General features: G+C 41.6%; 1 protein-coding gene across 1 annotated transcript in view; it reads left to right on the top strand.

The window, feature by feature from the left end:
• The window catches only part of fgfrl1a (fibroblast growth factor receptor like 1a), a 94,406-nt gene extending 82,185 nt beyond the window's left edge, over positions 1-12,221 (top strand). The window contains exons 5-8 of the mRNA XM_083980688.1: positions 1,720-2,055; positions 6,656-6,828; positions 8,250-8,430; positions 9,647-12,221. Of these exons, the coding sequence (XP_083836814.1) occupies positions 1,720-2,055; positions 6,656-6,828; positions 8,250-8,430; positions 9,647-10,077 (1,121 nt within the window). The 3' untranslated portion in view covers positions 10,078-12,221. The remainder of the gene's footprint in view (positions 1-1,719; positions 2,056-6,655; positions 6,829-8,249; positions 8,431-9,646) is intronic.
• The last annotated feature ends 6,073 nt before the right edge of the window (positions 12,222-18,294 follow it).

An 18,294-nucleotide genomic window follows, 5' to 3' on the forward strand; every position in this document is an offset into this window, starting at 1 on the left:
CATATGTTGTTACAACATGGGATTCCTGGCACCGCCGGCAGCGATGACCTCAGCCCCTGTGACGCTCAAATCTCAGCCTCACAATCAGTCCTAAAATTCACTTAAGTGTTTAAAAAAAAAAGAAGCAAATTTTGTGCACTTATTCAGTTTCAGACTTATTCAGCTTGTTCCTAGTTACATTTTTCTCGTTTGCAGACTTCATAGAGACACACAGATATAGATAACAAGGAAACACAGAGGCCTTTTCACACCAGACACAAACGTGCACTTGTGTGTGGATACAGAATTTTATTGAGTTCAAATAAATTGATTTCACGGTGCATGACTGAGGCTTGTGCTTCGGTGCAAGAATATTCCCTGGATGATTTACTCACATGAGTTGTTTCAGATATCAATAACCAATAAAACATAAAATTGGATGTCGCTAAAACCAAACGATGCAGAAGCTTGCAAACAACAACATGCAGTTCATGAAGACACACTGCAAAAAAATCAATCTTTCCAAGAATATTTGTCTTATTTCTTGTGAAAATGTCTCATTTCTGGTCAAAACTAATCTCTTTCCACTTAAAATAAGACTCATCACCTAAAAATGAACTTGTTTTTAGACAATTTTCACTTGTTTCAAACAAATTTTCGCTTGAAATAAGTAGAAAAATCTGCCAGTGAAAGCAAGTTTTTTGTGCTTGTAATAAGAAAGAAAAACTTGCTCCACTATCTGCTATGATTTCAAGTTAATATATGCTTAAAAGAAGTAAAACGTGTCAAAAACAAGCTACTTTTTAATGTGATGAGTCTTATTTTAAGTATAATGAGATTTGTTTTGACTAAAAATAAGACAAATATTCTTGGTAAGATTTTGAGTTTTTGAAGTGCAAGCAAACATGTATAATATCAGTTTAATTATAGCTAAGTTCAACAACTCCTGATACATTAAATATTCTAAAAAGACTATGTGTATTTATAGCAGACTTCCAAATACTAATTATTGTTTTATTTCTCTGATGGGAAAATCTGACTCTACAAAGTAGAAAACTAATATAACCTGCAACACAAGAGGCTTGAAACATTTCTGAACCCTCCCTCGGTGTCACAGCCTCTTCAGATAATGTGGCTTTGATCGCTTGTTACGTCTAATAAAAGTGTCGAATAAGAATGTGATGAATTCCACGATCTGTTCTGTTCTCCGTCCACTGGTCTGAAGAACAGAACAGTGCTTGTAAATATAAAAACTGCTCTTTAAACCATTTATCTCTGATAATTATTCTTCTGTTCTCTCCTTTTCTTCCTTTCTTCTCCTTCACATCAGAGGCAGAATTTGTGATTTATATCTTCAAATCAGCGTTTCGTAGTTGAAATTCAGTTCCAATAAACTTCAAGTAGCTAATAACAGTGCGGCTTATTTTGTACCGACTGGCATTTGTGCAATAATCTTAATGTTTGTTTTTTTGTTTTTTTTGTTGTTGTTTTTTCTCTATTGTCTTATCCATTTCCACTATTTTATCTTATGCCTGTTTACTGTTTTTCTGTATGATGTTTTCTTACTTTCTAATTGCTTTATTGTTTCAATGATATTGTATTTGTATTTTGTGAAGCACCTCGTAACCTTGGCTTTGAAAGGTGCTATAGAAATAAAGTTTATTATTATTATTATTATTATTTTCTAATTGCAGATCTATGCCTACTTATTACAATTTAAATTCTTCTTTCCACTTGCAGTGCGTCCACGTTTCACCCAGCCGGCAAAGATGAGGAAGCGCGTCATCGCTCGCCCGGTGGGCAGCTCGGTGCGCCTGAAGTGCACGGCGAGCGGTAACCCTCGCCCCGACATCGTCTGGCTGAAGGACAGCCGGCCGCTGGTGGACGAGGACGGAGGAGGAGGAGGAGGAGGAGGAGGAGGAGGAGGAGGAGGAGGAGGAGGAGGAGGTGACGGGAAGAAGAAGAAGTGGACTCTGAGTCTGAGGAACCTGACGCCGGAGCACAGCGGGAAGTACACCTGCCACGTCTCCAACAGAGCGGGAGAGATCAACGCCACCTACAAAGTGGAAGTCATACGTGAGTTTTATGCATCGTTTATATACATACAGTACAGGCCAAAAGTTTGGACACACCTTCTCATTCAATGTGTTTCCTTTATTCTCACTGAAGGCACCAAAACTATGAATGAACACATGTGGAATTAACAAAAAAGTGTGAAATAACTGAAAAAATGTCTTTTCTTCTTTGTCTTCTCTTTCTGCTTTTCTTCTTCCTCTCCTTCTTCCTCCTCTTCCTCTATCTCTGCCCCCAAAAATTCTAGTTTCTTCAAAGTAGCCACCCTTTGCTCTGATTACTGCTTTGCACACTCTTGGCATTCTCTTGATGAGCTTCAAGAGGTGAACCTGACCTGAAAATGGTTTTCACTTCATAAGTGTGCTTGTCAGGGTTCATTAGTGGAATTTCAGTGAGAATCTACAATGTAAATAGTCATGAAAATAAAGGAAATGCATTGAGTGTGTCCAAACTTTTGACCTGTACACAATAAAACATTCAGAAAGAGGAACTTGGTGATATCAAAGCTGAAAAAAGGTGATGGCATAAAACCTTTCCCACCTTCGTGCTAAGAAGAAAAATCAAGTCCCAGATCCACACTGAGCTCAAAAAAGAAGAGATGTTTTAACCCTCCTGTTGTCTTTCTATAGGTCAAATTGACCCAATTTGTTCCCTTCCTCCATCCTTCCCTCTTTCCTTCCTTTCTCACTTCCTTCTTTCCACAATCCTTTTTCCCTTCCTTCCTTCCCTTCGTCCTTACTTCTTCTTCCTTCCTCTTTTGATCCAATTGACCCTCCATCTTTCTTTCCTTCCTTTTCCCTTCCTTCTTTCCTCCCTTCTTTCCCTTCTTCCTTCCTTGAACAAATCTGTTCCCTCTCTCCATCTTTCTTTTCTTCCGTTTCCCTTCCTTCTTTCCTCCCTTCTTTCCCTTCTCCCTTCCTTGAACAAATCTGTTCCCTCTCTCCATCTTTCTTTTCTTCCTTTTCCTCTTCCTTCTTTCCACAATCCCTTTCCCCCCCTCCCCCCTCCCTCCCTTCCTTCCATCCTTCTTCCTTCCTTTTTGACCCAATCTTTTGCCTCCCTCCATCTACATGTATCTTTCCTTCCTTTCCCCCTTCTTTCCTACCATCGTTCCCTTTGTCCTTCCTTCCTTCCTTCCTTCCTTCCTTCCTTCCTTCCTTCCTTCCTTCCTTCCTTCCTTCCTTCCTTCCTTCCTTCCTTCCTTCCTTCCTGCCTTCCTTCCTTCCTTGACCCAGGTGGTTAATATAAACAGAGCTCAGAAATAATCAATTGAAACAAGTTTTCTCACTGCGTGTGTTTGAACATTGACTAAACAACATGAAGTCACGGTCCACTTGCAAGTATTTTTGTAGATTTGAACCATCCTGTGTCCGATGCAGTAATTGTAATCGCATATTTCCAGTATGTTTACATAGGTCTTCACATGCTCTTTGTGTACTTTACAAAATCTGTTATTCTTTATTTTATTTCCTTGGGTGGATTTTTTGATGAAGTGTTAGTTCATAGATTTGCAGTATTTATGCCGAAGCTGTTATTTACAGTATGAAGGACTGTCTCTTCATTCCTGAGTACATTTAAACGTTGCAACACAAGATCAAGTCTGTGTAAAAAAAAAAAAAAAAAAGCCAAAGATAATCAGCGAACATTGATCTGAAACAGAAAATCTCCACTGTTCTCTATAAGCAGCTCCAATGTTTGTGGGTTTTGTGGTTCGACCGGATGTAAAGATTCTGGATACATGTGGTCATCTCACGTCCACACACATCTGAAAGTACATTTTTTTTGGAGTTGTGGTGTGCGACTTGTTGAGTGTGTGCCGCTGGTATATGATATACATTTACATATACCTCTCACCCAAACAATAACATACATTATGCTGTACACAGTATGTATATTGTTGCTTGACTGAGAGGCCTGTCTGACTGAATGGCAGGGTTGGAAATGGGTTTTTCTTGTTTCCATCCTGACTTACAATACGGTGATTATGTCGAATGTCTAAGATCATATGATCACGAGCCCCGTAATTAACTTTTCAAACGTTGAAATGATTTGTTGGCAGAGTAATCAGTCCTTGCTTTCATAAGGAATCGCTCATTGTGCTCGGAAAAGAAGCTGAGTGTAGGTTTCCATCTGGTGTGAAGAGAAAAACACATGAAGACAACGGCCAGTCAGTCCATTGGCTTAAAGGGATAGTTCACCCAAAATTTAAATTTCACTCATTATATCTACTCACCCTCATGTCGACTAAGGGCTGGGAGAATTTTCACCAAAAAACATCTAAATACCTCCATGCTGCTCGTCTGTAATGTCCCTCTTGTATTGAAGCCCCGACATGAGAAATTGTTCCGCCGGTCAGTGCAAATCACAGGAGGAATCACACAGGAAGAGCAGTGAACTGAGACACTGGGAGCTTCCGCTACAAACAAGCTTAAAATATAGACTTATTTAATTTTTTTCGGAACAATTTCTCATGTCGGGGCTTCAATACAAGAGGGACATTACAGACGAGCAGTATGGAGGTATTTGGATGTTTTTTGGTGTGTCTTTTTGGACGAAGAAAAGTGAGCACCATTCACAACCATTATATGGACAAATACTGCTGCGGGGACCCCCCCGACCCCCGTAACTCAGAGAAGGCACGGAGGACTCTGAAACTTCTCACAGCCCTTAGTCGACATGAGGGTGAGTAGATAATGAGTGAAATTTGAATTTTCGGTGAACTATCCCTTTAACGCTACAAACCTGCAGGAGAAGATTATTTTGAAAATCACAATTGTGTTATTCTGGTTGAATTTGACTTTTCTAAAGTGTCGAAGATTATGTTGCACAACACTTTTTCTTTTTTCCTTTTTTTAACTGAATCCATTAGTGCGACCACAGGGAGAGTGTCAACCAAAGTTTTAAGCTGCAGTCAGCCACAGACCAGACTCACCAATGTGCAAGCAATTGAGCTGCACCAAGAATAGAAGTTTAAAATAGCTTTTAAAAGCCTCCTTTCACTTCAACGGCATTTATTGATCACCGCCGGCCTTGTCAGTAAACTTCAGTCAAGCGAGCGAGGAATGCTCAGCAGGTTTTGTTGGTGTGGAGACGGACGGACGGTGAGGCGAGCGGCTCCAGATTCAGTCTGAACAAGGTTTAGTTTCGCTGTTGAGAGCAGAGAGAGTGTGTTATGATGAGTTGTGGGTGTTTTTTGATGAATTAGGTTGTTGGAAAGCTGCAAAAGCTGTTTGTACGCTGGGTGATTTAATGTTGAGCCGTTTACTGTGTGTGTGTGTGTGTGTGTGTGTGTGTGTGTGTGTGTGTGTGTGTGTGTGTGTGTGTGTGTGTGTGTGTGTGTGTGTATGTGTGTGTGTGCATGCACTGAACTGGATGTTATACCGAGTGTTATTGCTCTGCTGAGAGGCTCAGACCGGCGCTCTCGCCTCTAGCTTTACACGCCACATCTGCGCTGCATTAAACTACAGCTGTAGTCTTTTTCCTGAAAGACATTTACACACTCACTCACATGTGCACACACACACACCCTCACAAACACACACACAGTTAGTCAGGGAGGATGTAAATCAAAGTCCTGCTCGCTCATTTAAATGTGACATTTTCTCGATCAGTAGAGATTCACTCAGCTGTCAGTCATTCACAGCTGTTAAAGACAAGTAGGTCTAAACTGTGAATCTCAAAATCCACAAATACAGATTACAGACAATTATACTTAACTGTCTGATCGTCATGGCGGGTTTGCACCTGCTTGACCACCAGCAGCCTTTGTAAAGGTGGGATTAAGTAATTTTGAGATTAAGTACATTAAATACAGATTACCCCTGCACCATTTGGCATCTCTCCAGATTCTTTACAAATGAACAGCAGTGCCCAAAGACTTCACACCAGCTGAAGCTGAATGGGGTTATAGTTTGCATTGCATTGTGGGAAACACATAGCCGCCCTTACAAGAACAACAAAGGCAGCCCCTCTTAGTTTAAAACCTGCAACTTTAATGAGTCCCCCTGGAAGTCAAGAAGCTGTGTCCTTTGCATCAGAGACAAAACTTTAGACGCCTTTAAATTCTGCCAAACAGCTGATGTCAAACATGGAAGAAAAAAAAAAAAAAAAATCCTAACACTTTCTCGGGTTATGTTCCCGTGAGATCGCTTCGCCAGATGCTATAAAGGAGACTATTGAATGTGTCTGGAAGGTGTGTTTATTCTGCTGTATAAACTGAGAAAGAAAAGGCGGTAGCTAAAGATAAGGGATCTGTTTGTGTGTCTGCAGCAGTGCAGGGAGGATGTGGTGCGGTGCATGTGAATACGGCAGATACTGTGCAAATAATGCTTTCAAACCGTGTTATTTTCTCTCAGGGCTGGTGCTTTCTTTTTAACTTTCATTCACTTCAAATAAAATTAATAAAAGGAGAACATGCTCTTTGCTCACGGTGTTTTTCCCATGGTTTTTTTTTTATTCTGGCTTCTGAATTCAACAGATTTCCAAGATATAAATCAAACTATCTTCTTCTTTTAACACTGGCAACTGAAATCTAATTCAATATTTACTGTATGTGAATGAATTAATCTTATATTTTCTCCGTCTTCTGTGTCTCTTTCTGCAGAGCGTACCAACGCTAAGCCCATCCTGACCGGGACTCACCCCGTCAACACCACTGTGGACTATGGAGGCACCACGTCGTTCCAGTGCAAAGTCCGCAGCGACGTCAAGCCGGTCATCCAGTGGCTCAAAAGAGTCGAACCCGGTGACGAGAACAAATTTAACTCCACCATCGAGGTACAAACACACACACAGAGAGAGAGAGAGAGCACACATTACACCGATTTTAAGGTCTCTGCACTGGCTACCTGTCTGCTTCAGGATTGATTTTAAGATCCTTTTAATGGTTTTCAAAGCTCTTAAAGTTCTCGGTCCCAGTTACCTGTCTGATTTGCTTTTAAGAACTCTCAGGTTTTCAGGCAGCGGCCTTTTAATTATTCCAAAAGTTGCTAACAAAACATATGGTGAGGCCTCATTTTATCATCACAGCCCACGCCTATGGAACCAACTGCCTGAAGACTTGAGGAGAGCAGAGAATCTGGAAATGTTTAGCCTTGCTTTTAACTGATTCTTATTATTTTTACTATTCTAAAACATTCATTTAATTTAATTTATTTTATTTTCCTATTTATTTATTTATTATTATTATTATCTTTTTTATTCTATGTTAATTCATCCATTTTTATTCTATTTTATCCTACTACACCTGTCTATTTTTACTTCATTTTATCTAGTGTCTTTCTCATCTTCTCATTTTATCTGTTTTACTTCATTTTATCTTGTGTTTTCCCCACTGCAAATGATTGAGTGTAAGATAGCGTTTCCCCGATGTCTCTAAAATCCAATGTTCTAAAATTATTGTGTGAATGTGTATATGTATGTGAATGTATGTGTGTCTAAAACAAAGAAAAACATGCACTCTCCAACAAAACTCTCAGGAACAAACTAAAGAGGTGCACGGCCAAAAGATAAACTAAAGAAACAAAAGAAAGGCCAGCAACACTCGTGTCCTTCTCATTGTCTTTTATTACATACTGCGTCGGCGCTTAGCATGCACAAACCGGTTTCGACAACGTCTTCCTCAGTGGAAGACGTTGTCGAAACCGGTTTGTGCATGCTTCCTCCTCTGACCTGGTAGGACGGTCAGGTAGGCGCTCCTGAAGCTGTAGCCCATGGTGTTGGCTCCCAGGCAGATGTACATGCCAGCGTCCTCTTCCTTGGCTCTGGTTATCAGCAGCTTGTTGAGGTAAGGAGGAAGACGTTGTCGAAACCGGTTTGTGCATGCTAAGCGCCGACGCAGTATGTAATAAAAGACAATGAGAAGGACACGAGTGTTGCTGGCCTTTCTTTTGTTTCTTTAATGTATGTGTGTCTCTCAATATGTGTTCCCTATGTTGCTTGTTTTTATCATGTGAAGCACTTTGAGCTGCCGTGGGCATGAAAAGTGCTATACAAATAAAGCCTGATTGATTGATTGATTGATTGATTGATTGATTGATTGATTGATTGATTGATTGATTGATTGATTGATTGATTGATTGATTGATTGATTGATTGATTGATTGATTGATACACACTGTGACACAAATGATGGAAGTAGTAAAAAAACAAACAGAATTGCTCAATGAACTTGCTGTTCTGCCTGATTTCATTCAAAGGTTGGAGACCATCGCTTTGTGGTGCTGCCGACGGGAGAGGTGTGGTCCCGTCCCGATGGATCTTACCTCAACAAGCTGCTGATAACCAGAGCCAAGGAAGAGGACGCTGGCATGTACATCTGCCTGGGAGCCAACACCATGGGCTACAGCTTCAGGAGCGCCTACCTGACCGTCCTACCAGGTCAGAGGAGGAAGGAGAGACACACACACATAGAGAGAAACACATAGGATCATGTGTATTTACCTGTCTGGTTTAAATATTAGAGAGCAAGATACATGAGTAGACTTGGTCCTCACTCGGTCTTGAGTCTGTTAACTACATTTTTTTCACTTGATTTAGTATATTAGTGGCAAAATAATTAATAACCAATAAGGAAGGTGTATCTGCATCACTGTATGTGGCTTCACCATGCAGCTTACATCTCTGTCTATGAATTAGAAACTATTTTGATGATCGTGGTAGATATTTTCAAGCCAAAGTATCCTGCTGTGTATCTGCTGGTTCTCAGATGTGAGGATTTGATGCTTTTCTTTGCTTTTTATGTTGATAAAACTGAATATTTCAGGGTTTCAGGCTGTTGGTCAAACATTTAGTAACATTGCATTGATTGAGCATTACAAACTGTGGTTGTAGCCCTTGTCTAAAGAGGAACTATGCAGGATTTGTAGCTTAACAACATTATGCTACATTTTTACCTTAGTTAAACAGCTTTGGAGTAATTGTGATGGTTTCATAGGTGGTTTAACTTTTTATTGTTTATGACAGATTAAACTACACAAACATAGACATTGTAACATCGTATATGATATATAGCGTTATCTACCGATCTATTGAATGATATTTCGCCGGCTTCATTGTAAACAAATGCACATGGCCAGGAGGAGGGTTAGCAAAAACAGCAGAAACTTGCATAGTTCCTCTTTAAAAATCTACAGCTACAACACCACCATCATCAGCTAAAAAGATGTTAACCAGCAACACGATGAATAACAGGAGTGTGTTACTTTCAGATCTAAACAGAAAGTTGGTATTTTCAGATCTTTGTCCGTTAAAGCAGAAGTAAGCGGAATGTTTGTGTTAATATAAGTCTTAAATATGATATGAGTGTTATGAGTTATGAGTGTTTGGTCTGAAACACGGGTCTGTCAGTGACTCTGCTCTGCTGTAAGCCGAGGAGAAAACTTTCCTTGTATCCTACAACCTTTATCCAATGAGGAGAGAGAACGGCATAAAGGGGCGGTCCTCTCTGTGTGTGCAGCCAAGGGATGCGCGTGCATGTGGTGACGTAGGGACGAGGGCGGGGACTGCTAACTCCATCGGCTGACAAAAAGTTAGCCAAAACCACCGGATCACTTACTTCTGCTTTAATTAATGTCCACGTCTCCTTCTGTTACAGATCTGAAGCCCCAGCTCAACTCGGTCCCCACGGCCTCCTCCCCGAGTCTCCCTTGGCCCGTCATTATTGGAATACCGGCCGGCGTCGCCTTCATCTTAGGCACCGCCCTCCTCTGGTTCTGCCAATCAAAACGCACCTGCTCCTCTGCTTCCCCTTCATCCTCCTCGGCGCTGCCCGCCGCTCAACGTCTACCACCCGCAGCCAATCGTGACCGAGCCTGCCCGACGCTGCCCCCTCAACCGGCCGCCGGGGACAAAGACTGCCTTTCGTACGAGGACTACGTCGCCCATCAGCAGCTGCTCCTCGCTCAGGGAGGCGCCTCGTTGGCTCCCAAGGTCTACCCGAAGATCTACACGGATATTCACACGCACACGCATTCGCACGTGGACGGGAAAGTGCACCAGCATCAGCACATTCACTACCAGTGTTAGCAGCAGCAGCAGCAGCAGCAGCAGCAGCAGCAGCGCTTTGGTGTCTTCACATTCAACTCTTAACGTGAGCATGTTCCTGTGCCTGCAGACTCACTCACGACAGTCTGACACAGAAAGCAAAAAGAACAAGGAAAAAACACACGCAAGAGACCGTGCACATCCTGACACAGAAAAAACATGGGATCATGCAATTCTTCCTCATTTTTGCTGCAGCGTATGTTGCGTGCAAATGGACTTAACTCAAGACACAAACAATGAAGAATGTAAAGAGAGAAGACAAAGATCTTTTATTTTCAGTCAACATGGAGCCAACCCACTGCAAACGACAAGAGAACAGAGAAATCCCCCCAAATGAGTTTTATTTCCTCTGTAAATGTCTAAGTCTCTGCCTCATTTGAAGCAACAATGAACTCAGAGCTTCAAGGTAACTTTACAGAAACCCACCACTTTATCTGCTTCTCTTCTTTTTTGTACTCTAAAACCACAACCTCCTCAGCAACAGTACGAAAACAGCCCACTCACACTACTACGAGGCTCCAAATATAGCTACTCTTGTATATAGTGGAATATGATTATATGGCATTTAGCATGCTACTCCATCCTGGGTAATCTATAAAGAATGAAATAGCAAGTGTGTAATGTAAAAAAAAAAAGCTTCTTTTCAGAGTAAATCTCAGGCATCAGCCCAACTGAGCCATAAAGAACCACAACTCCAGAAAAAACCCACTGTATCCACTGTATCCACTACACCCTCCACACAGCTGTTCTTCTGATAAACGTCCAGCTCTTATCTCGGTGCTGTGTGAAAAAGAAACACCAAAAAAAAACAAAAAAGCTGATGTCAACCTCTGTCAGTAGATTGATCAGAGTTCATGTATGACAGTTTACCTCTCAGAGGAGGAGGAGGAGGAGGACATTTCCTGTTTGGGACGTCTCTTTTTTCCAGCTTTGATGCACGCTGGCTCCAGAAGTACGAAGGAACATCAGCTCGTTCACCCTCTTCAACAAACAGCACAAAGGGATCACCCACAATGCCTCAGTGTAACAAACATGGTGCCTTATGATGAGAGTTGTGTCCAGATTTTACGGATCTCACCCTGAATTTTTTTATATAAATATAGTATATCACAGGTTCTTGTTAATCTGATGTAAAGGGCTTTAAAAGGAGAAACTTCCACTTTCTAACTCAAAGATTTAAGACTTGAAACCCTCAGTTCTTATTCTAGCATCACAACAACAGATGAATTGGGTTTTCATTGAACAGGGTGTTATGTTGCGTGTGCTGTTTATCACAGAGCAGAGAGTCTGGAGACACGTTTTAATCTAAAGAGGCAAAGTCTTGATAATGAGCTGCCTTCTCGCCTGCAGCAGTTTCTATCACCCTGATAAACACGGTGGAAAATGTGCTAATCAACACTTTTAAGATCTTTTTAAAGGTCGGTAATGGTTCCACAGCTTGTTACTAATTCAATCTCAGTATTTTAAATGTTAAACTTAGAGCCATTTATTGTGCGGCGTCTTTCATGTGGATGGACGTCGATCTTCAGGTATATCAATTAGTCTTGTTCAGTCAAGAAAGTGTCAGTATGTTTTGACTTTCCACTAATTTTACAACTGAATCTGAATCTGAACTGAATTAACTGGATCTACATGTGGATTTTTTTTTACCTTTTCTCACTATTTGAGTACAATTTGATCCTCAAGGTTTCAGCGCTAACCCCGCGTCAAAGCCCCTACACACCCATGTTACACTGCCACACGTGTTGCCACTTATTTTAACCATCTACAGGACTAGCCTACGTATGTGAAAATGAACAGACTCCCTCGCTCTTCCCTCTCTTCTGTGGGAAACATCGAGTCCTCATCATCCTCATTAATTCAGTGAACTTGGTAAACGTAGGTAATTCCTAATGCAGGTTCTTCCTGACTTCATCCTGAGTCTCATCATCAGACAAACTGGAAACATGTGTGCGTGTGTGTGTGTGTGTGTGTGTGTGTGTGTGTGTGTGTGTTTGCACAGGGTCTGTCGGTCAGTGAGGTCATCGGCAGCTGTTAGGACTAAAGCAATTAGTCCTCGTTATGAGGATCCAAGGCTGAGCGACATGTTTTTGCTTGTAAGGTGTCAGAGATCTGCAAAAAACTAAGTGACCCAAAAAAGTAGTTCTTCTACATGCGCTAAAATCCAAAATATAAAGATGGTTTTATAAATAAATAAAAAAGCATCCAAGTCACCTGTAACAGTAGCAACAGCTCGGTAGCTTGTTGAGTTTTCTTTCTGGAAGTGTTTATAGAGATTTTGATCATCACGTTCTCCAGTTTGACTTTTATTCTCAGCCTGCCGGTCTTTTGTATTCATGAATCTCGACGCTCTTGGTCGTTTCTGGGAAGATCCCTCTCCTCCAGCCCTCTGTGAACTTGATTATCGTCGACCATAACCTCCCTTTAAAAAATAAAAACCAGCCGTGTCCTCAGCAGCACGCGGGCCATTTGTAAGAGACTCGCTCTTTCTCAGGTGTCCATCTTGTTGTCCCTGCGTGTGCTCTCATGAATCTGACCACTAAAGAAAGAAAAACGGTGTAAAGCGATATCCTCAGATAAGATTTAGGTTTCAGCTGTTTTACATTACAGCTCTCTCTCCCTCTCTCTCACTCGGCCATGTCACATGTGTATGTGTAAAAAGAGTGTGTGTGGTGACTCTGTCCAAAGATGTTCAAACACACAAATGTAGAAATGTACTGTATATATGTGAAATATGAAAGATGAAAAGCGTAGGTTGGTCGTGTAGTTGACTGTGTTCAGTTTCCCCTCAGTAGCTCCTTTCTCCACTACACTAAAAATACAACAGCGAGAACTTTACAAGTGCGATTAAACAAGCGTGTGACAGGAAGTGATATATTGAGCTCACCTGGTGAACTCGGTAACACATGTGGTCGTTGTTCAGCATTTATTTTTGCACATAAATCTTTAAGCTCAAGTGGGAAAATGTACAAATATATTAACATGGATAGGCTAAATCATATATGCCCCTTTTTTTATTATTATACTCACTGGTACTCTCTAATCTAAATTTATCTGATACCTGTGAAGCTGTTGTCTAATCACACTTACAAATATAGAAATATACAAATTGAAGCCTACAGATAATTGTGATACCATCTGTGCATAAATCTGTTCAGAAGCTTAAAATTCAAAACACAGGAAGCCTCCCACCATATCGTCCTCTTAATTCATCCTTCCCTCAGGTTCCCCCTCTTCTGTAGAAACCCTCTAAATTAAAAGCATGTGACGCCAAAGACAAACTTTATTCTGCTCCAAAGGGAGACGCATTTAAATGAAATGAATGAAAAAATAAGAAATACTGTGTTCACTCTCTCCCTTTTGAGATGTTTGTCCTTGTCCTCTGTCTAAGAAAGTTAGAGTTATTGGTGTTACTTTATTTTGAAGTTTTCCTCTCTGTCAAATCTAAAATGAATTTCAGTCTTTGCGTTTCTTTTCTTTTTTTCCTGATTTCACATGTTTGTTTAAGTGTCAAAGCTGATGGACTGCCAACAGACAGACTGTATATATGTGCACTTACCACTTAGTATGTACGTGAAACGACATTAGCGCCGTTGAAACAATAGAAAATGTTGTAATGTGCTGATTTTAGTGAGATTCTTTTGGACCATACAGTACAGTAACCGTGGCGACAACACACCCACCGACCCCACAAAACAGAAAACAAGGAACAGTTTGCTTCTAATTTATTTTTCTCTCTTGACATGTTTGTTATTTTTCATATAATTGGGGCATTATACTGCATGAGTGGATTTTGTGTTATAGTCATAATGTAAGCTATGTAGCAAACACCGTGTTCATGTCATTGTAAGATACTGTATTTATACCCGCCGACGGAATATACGAAATTTTATCGATAATCTTTGTATCGACAATCTTGTACAGTCTATCATCATTTAGGATTAAAAAAATGTGTTTCCTCCCATTGTAATCACGTTATTGGTGCCATTAAAAAGAAAAAAAAAGTCAAATCTATGTGATAACTGTCTTTGTTTTTGTTTTATTTTCCAGTCCCATCCTGTACTGTAGCTACACAAACCCCTCACAGACCACAGGACTGTGTTTAAAGGGATAGTTCACCCAAAATTGAAATTTCAGGGGGTCTCGGCGTAGCAGTGCATGTCCATATAACACAAATGGATACCAACTGTCTTCGTAACAAAAAGACACACCAAAAAACATCCAAATACCTCCATGCTGCTCGCATGTAATGTCCGTCTTGTATTGAAGCCCCGAAATGCGAAATTGTCCCGAAAAAAATTAAATAAGTCTATATTTCAAGCTTGTTTTGTAGCAGAAGCTTCTCGAAGCTCGTCTTCCCGTGTCGTCAAATTTGGACGAACTGGGAAGAGAAGCTTCCGCTGCAAACAAGCTTGAAATATAGACTTATTAATTTTTTTGGGACAATTTCGCATTTCGGGGCTTCAATACAAGACGGACATTACATACGAGCAGCATGGAGGTATTTGGATGTTTTTTGGTGTGTCTTTTTGTTACGAAGACAGTTGGTATCCATTTGCAACCGTTATATGGACATGCACTGCTACGCCGAGCCCCGCTGTGACTCAGAGAAGCCACGGAGGACTCTGAAACTTCTCCCAGCCCTTAGTCGACATGAGGGTGAGTAGATAATCAGTGAAATTTCAATTCTGGGTGAACTATCCCTTTAAGCCAATGTCCCTCTCTAAATAGTTGTAGCCCTTCAATTGTGAGCACTGCAGCCGGCGTTTCATCTGTCAACGTGTCTGTCTGCGCTGATGACAGATGGACAAGCGTTGCGTGCAGATGGAGGGGTGTGTGAAGTGCCCAGAGAGTCTCCCTCTCCCTGACTCACTTTTAAGAGAGGAAGATGATGAAAGAAAACGCTGCTGAAAGGACGGGGCATTGCAATAGGCTGGAGGGACATGACAACAGAAAAAGATGACACACAAAACAACAAAAGTAGTTGTTTCCAAGCTCTGGTGTTTTTTTTTTTTGTCTTTATTTTCTGCTGGACTGTGAAGCAGGTTTCCCCCTCCAGCGTTGATCGGCATGGAAATAATCATCATCCAGGACTTTCCACAGCGATATATTTAAAAGCTGAATTAACAGAGAAAAACATGCAATAAAAAGCAATACTAACTTCTAACACCCTGTCAAGTCGTTATGACCAATGTGTTGGTCTGGTTACTCATCCAGCAGATATGCTCACTCTAATCTCTGAAACCCAGCAGGTCTTAGTTTAAAGGGATAGTTCACCCAAAATTCAAATTTCAGAGTCCTCCGTGCCTTCTCTGAGTTACAGCGGGGCTCCGTGCAGCACTGTTTATCCATATGATGGTTGCAAATGGGGCTCACTTTTCTTCGTCCAAAAAGACACACCAAAAAACATCCAAATACCTCCATACTGCTCGTATGTAATGTCCCTCTTGTATTGAAGCCCCAACATGAGAAATTGTACCGAAAAAAATTAAATAAGTCTATATTTTAAGCTTGTTTGTAGCGGAAGCTCCCAGTGTCTCAGTTCACTGCTCTTCCTGTGTCAGTGCAAATCACGCCGGCGGAACAATTTCATGTTGGGGCTTCAATACAAGAGGGGCATTACAGACGAGCAGCATGGAGGTATTTGGATGTTTTTTGGTGTGTCTTTTTGGACGAAGACAACCATCATATGGACAAACACTGCTGCGTGGACCCCCCTGTAACTCCAAGAAGGCACGGAGGACTCTGAAACTTCTCCCAGCCCTTAGTCGACATGAGGGTGAGTAGATAATGAGTTTGAAATTTGAATTTTGGGTGAACTATCCCTTTAATATCCAGGCTTCAGTCCTGTTGTGTTGCACCAGCTTCACTACAGACACTGACTGGACTCTGTCTCCTGTGTTTCACTGATAACATCTGTCCTCTGCAGCTGGAAACAGGGTTAATGAGAGACTGGACCGAAACTTCAACTTGAAATTTTCCGGCAGTAAAACCGAAGCCACAGTTTTACATTTCATGCTGCCATTTGATCCGTACGTTGATGCAGAGTTTTTTTTTTTTTCTTCCTAATTTTCTGTTGTCCAGTTTTGGTGCCTGTGTAACTGCAGCTTGATTTTCTTTGATTACAAAGGTGGCAGCGGATGTGGCTCTTCTTCTGCATTCAGAGCTGCTCTTCTCTTCTGCAAAGCTTGGTTGTATTTGAGGATTTCCTCTCTATCAGTTTGGCCGTTCTCCTCCGACCTCTTGGCATCAGCAAAGCGTTTTGGCCCAGAGAACTGCAGCTCGCTGGATATTTTCTCTTTTTTTGGACCTGTCTCTGTAAATATTAGAGATGGTTCTCGATCAAAATCACAGAAGATCAGCAGTTTCAAAGCCATAGCCATGCCACGTTCAAACTCACTTTTTTAATCCATTCTGATGCTCAGGTTGAACTCCAGCAGATCATCTCCAGGTGTTGAGATCAATACAGGCCTTGTGAAGTAGCTGTCAGTTCAGTGACAATTATTGCCTCTTATCAATAACTAACAGACGGCATTTCAAAGGAGGTTAAATCGAAAGCAACTGAACTTAGTTATTTGTCTAGGAAGACGTTTCACCTCTCATCCAAGAGGCTTCATCAGTTCATGTACGCAGCTGACCAGGCTGGGACTGGTCCAACTATCTGGTGTGGAGACTCACTATTTAACCTCTTGTGTGGGCGTTTCACAAGGGTGATGATGTCACTGGTTCCCTTTTGTGCTCCAAGTGCCAACGACAGTAGTTGGAGTGACAGTCGTTGGTGGGAAGTTGGTTTCGACTTCGTTAGTGCCCTATGTGTTCTAACGACAGTCGTTGGAGTCACTTGCCACTTGTGAACAGTAGTTGTTCTTTGAGGCTAGATTGTTGAGTCTCCTGGGAAGGGATGAAAGGGCAGCATTGTAAATTGGGGATAGGTGGTGTCTCAGACCTCCTCCCCTGTTGAGGGTTGGTTTTTCTACTTTTACAAAAATGGCTTCTTTAACTCCTCTTTCAAACCATCTGTCCTCTCTGTCTAGGATTTGGACATTGCTGTCCTCAAAGGAGTGGGCTTTCTCCTTGAGATGTAAATGTACAGCAGAGTCCAGTCCTGAGGAGTTTGCTCTCCTGTGTTGGGCCATGCGTTTATGCAGTGGTTGTTTTGTTTCTCCAATGTAGAGGTCTTTGCATTCCTCGTTGCATTGGACTGCATACACCAGATTGCTTTTGTGGGTGTGTGGTGTTCTGTCCTTGGGATGTACCAGTCTCTGTCTGAGTGTGTTGCTGGGTTTGAAATACACAGGGATACGGTGTTTGTTAAAGATCCTCCTGAGTTTTTCTGATACTCCAGACACATATGGAATGACTATGTTTTTTCTCTTGTTTTGTCTTTCTTTCTCAACCACTTTGCTGGTTTTCTTTCTGGAAGCAGCTGCAGTTTTCACAAAGGTCCAGTTAGGGTAACCACAAGTTGTGAGGGCGCCTCTCAGGTGCTTGTGTTCTGCCCCTTGGGCCTGTGAGCTGGTGGGCACGTTATCAGCTCTGTGTTGCAAAGTTCTGATAACACCAAGCTTATGTTCCAGAGGGTGGTGAGAGTCGAAAAGTAGATATTGGTCTGTATGTGTGGGTTTTCTGTATACCCCAATGTGGAGGCTCCTGTCCTTTTTAATATGGACGTCACAATCTAAGAAAGGCAGACTATTGTCCTTGACATCCTCTCTGGTGAACTTGATGTTTTTGTCCACTGAGTTAATGTGTTCGGTAAAAGCTTGCACTTCTTTGGTTTTGATTTTAACCCATGTGTCGTCCACATACCTGAACCAGTGGCTCGGTGTTGTTCCTTCAAAGGAGTTTAAAGCCTTGTTCTCTACCTCCTCCATGTACAGATTTGCCACAATAGGGGATACTGGTGAACCCATGGCACAGCCGTGTTTTTGTCTGTAAAATTTGCCGTTGAACTGGAAGTATGTGGTGTTCAGGCATAAATCCAGAAGCTGGCAAATATGTTCGGGTTTGAGTTTTGTTCGGTTTTGCAGGGAGTTGTCTTGTGTGAGTCTTTCCCTTACTGTGGCCGAAGCCTGCATAGTTGGAATACAGGTAAAAAGAGAAGTCACATCGTAGGATACCATCGTGTCATCTGGTTCCATTTGTATGTCCCGGACTTTACCCACAAAGTCTATAGAGTTTTGGATGTGGTGTGGGGTG

The sequence above is a fragment of the Trachurus trachurus genome (assembly GCF_905171665.1).
Source record: "Trachurus trachurus genome assembly, chromosome: 10".
Classification (NCBI taxonomy): domain Eukaryota; kingdom Metazoa; phylum Chordata; class Actinopteri; order Carangiformes; family Carangidae; genus Trachurus; species Trachurus trachurus.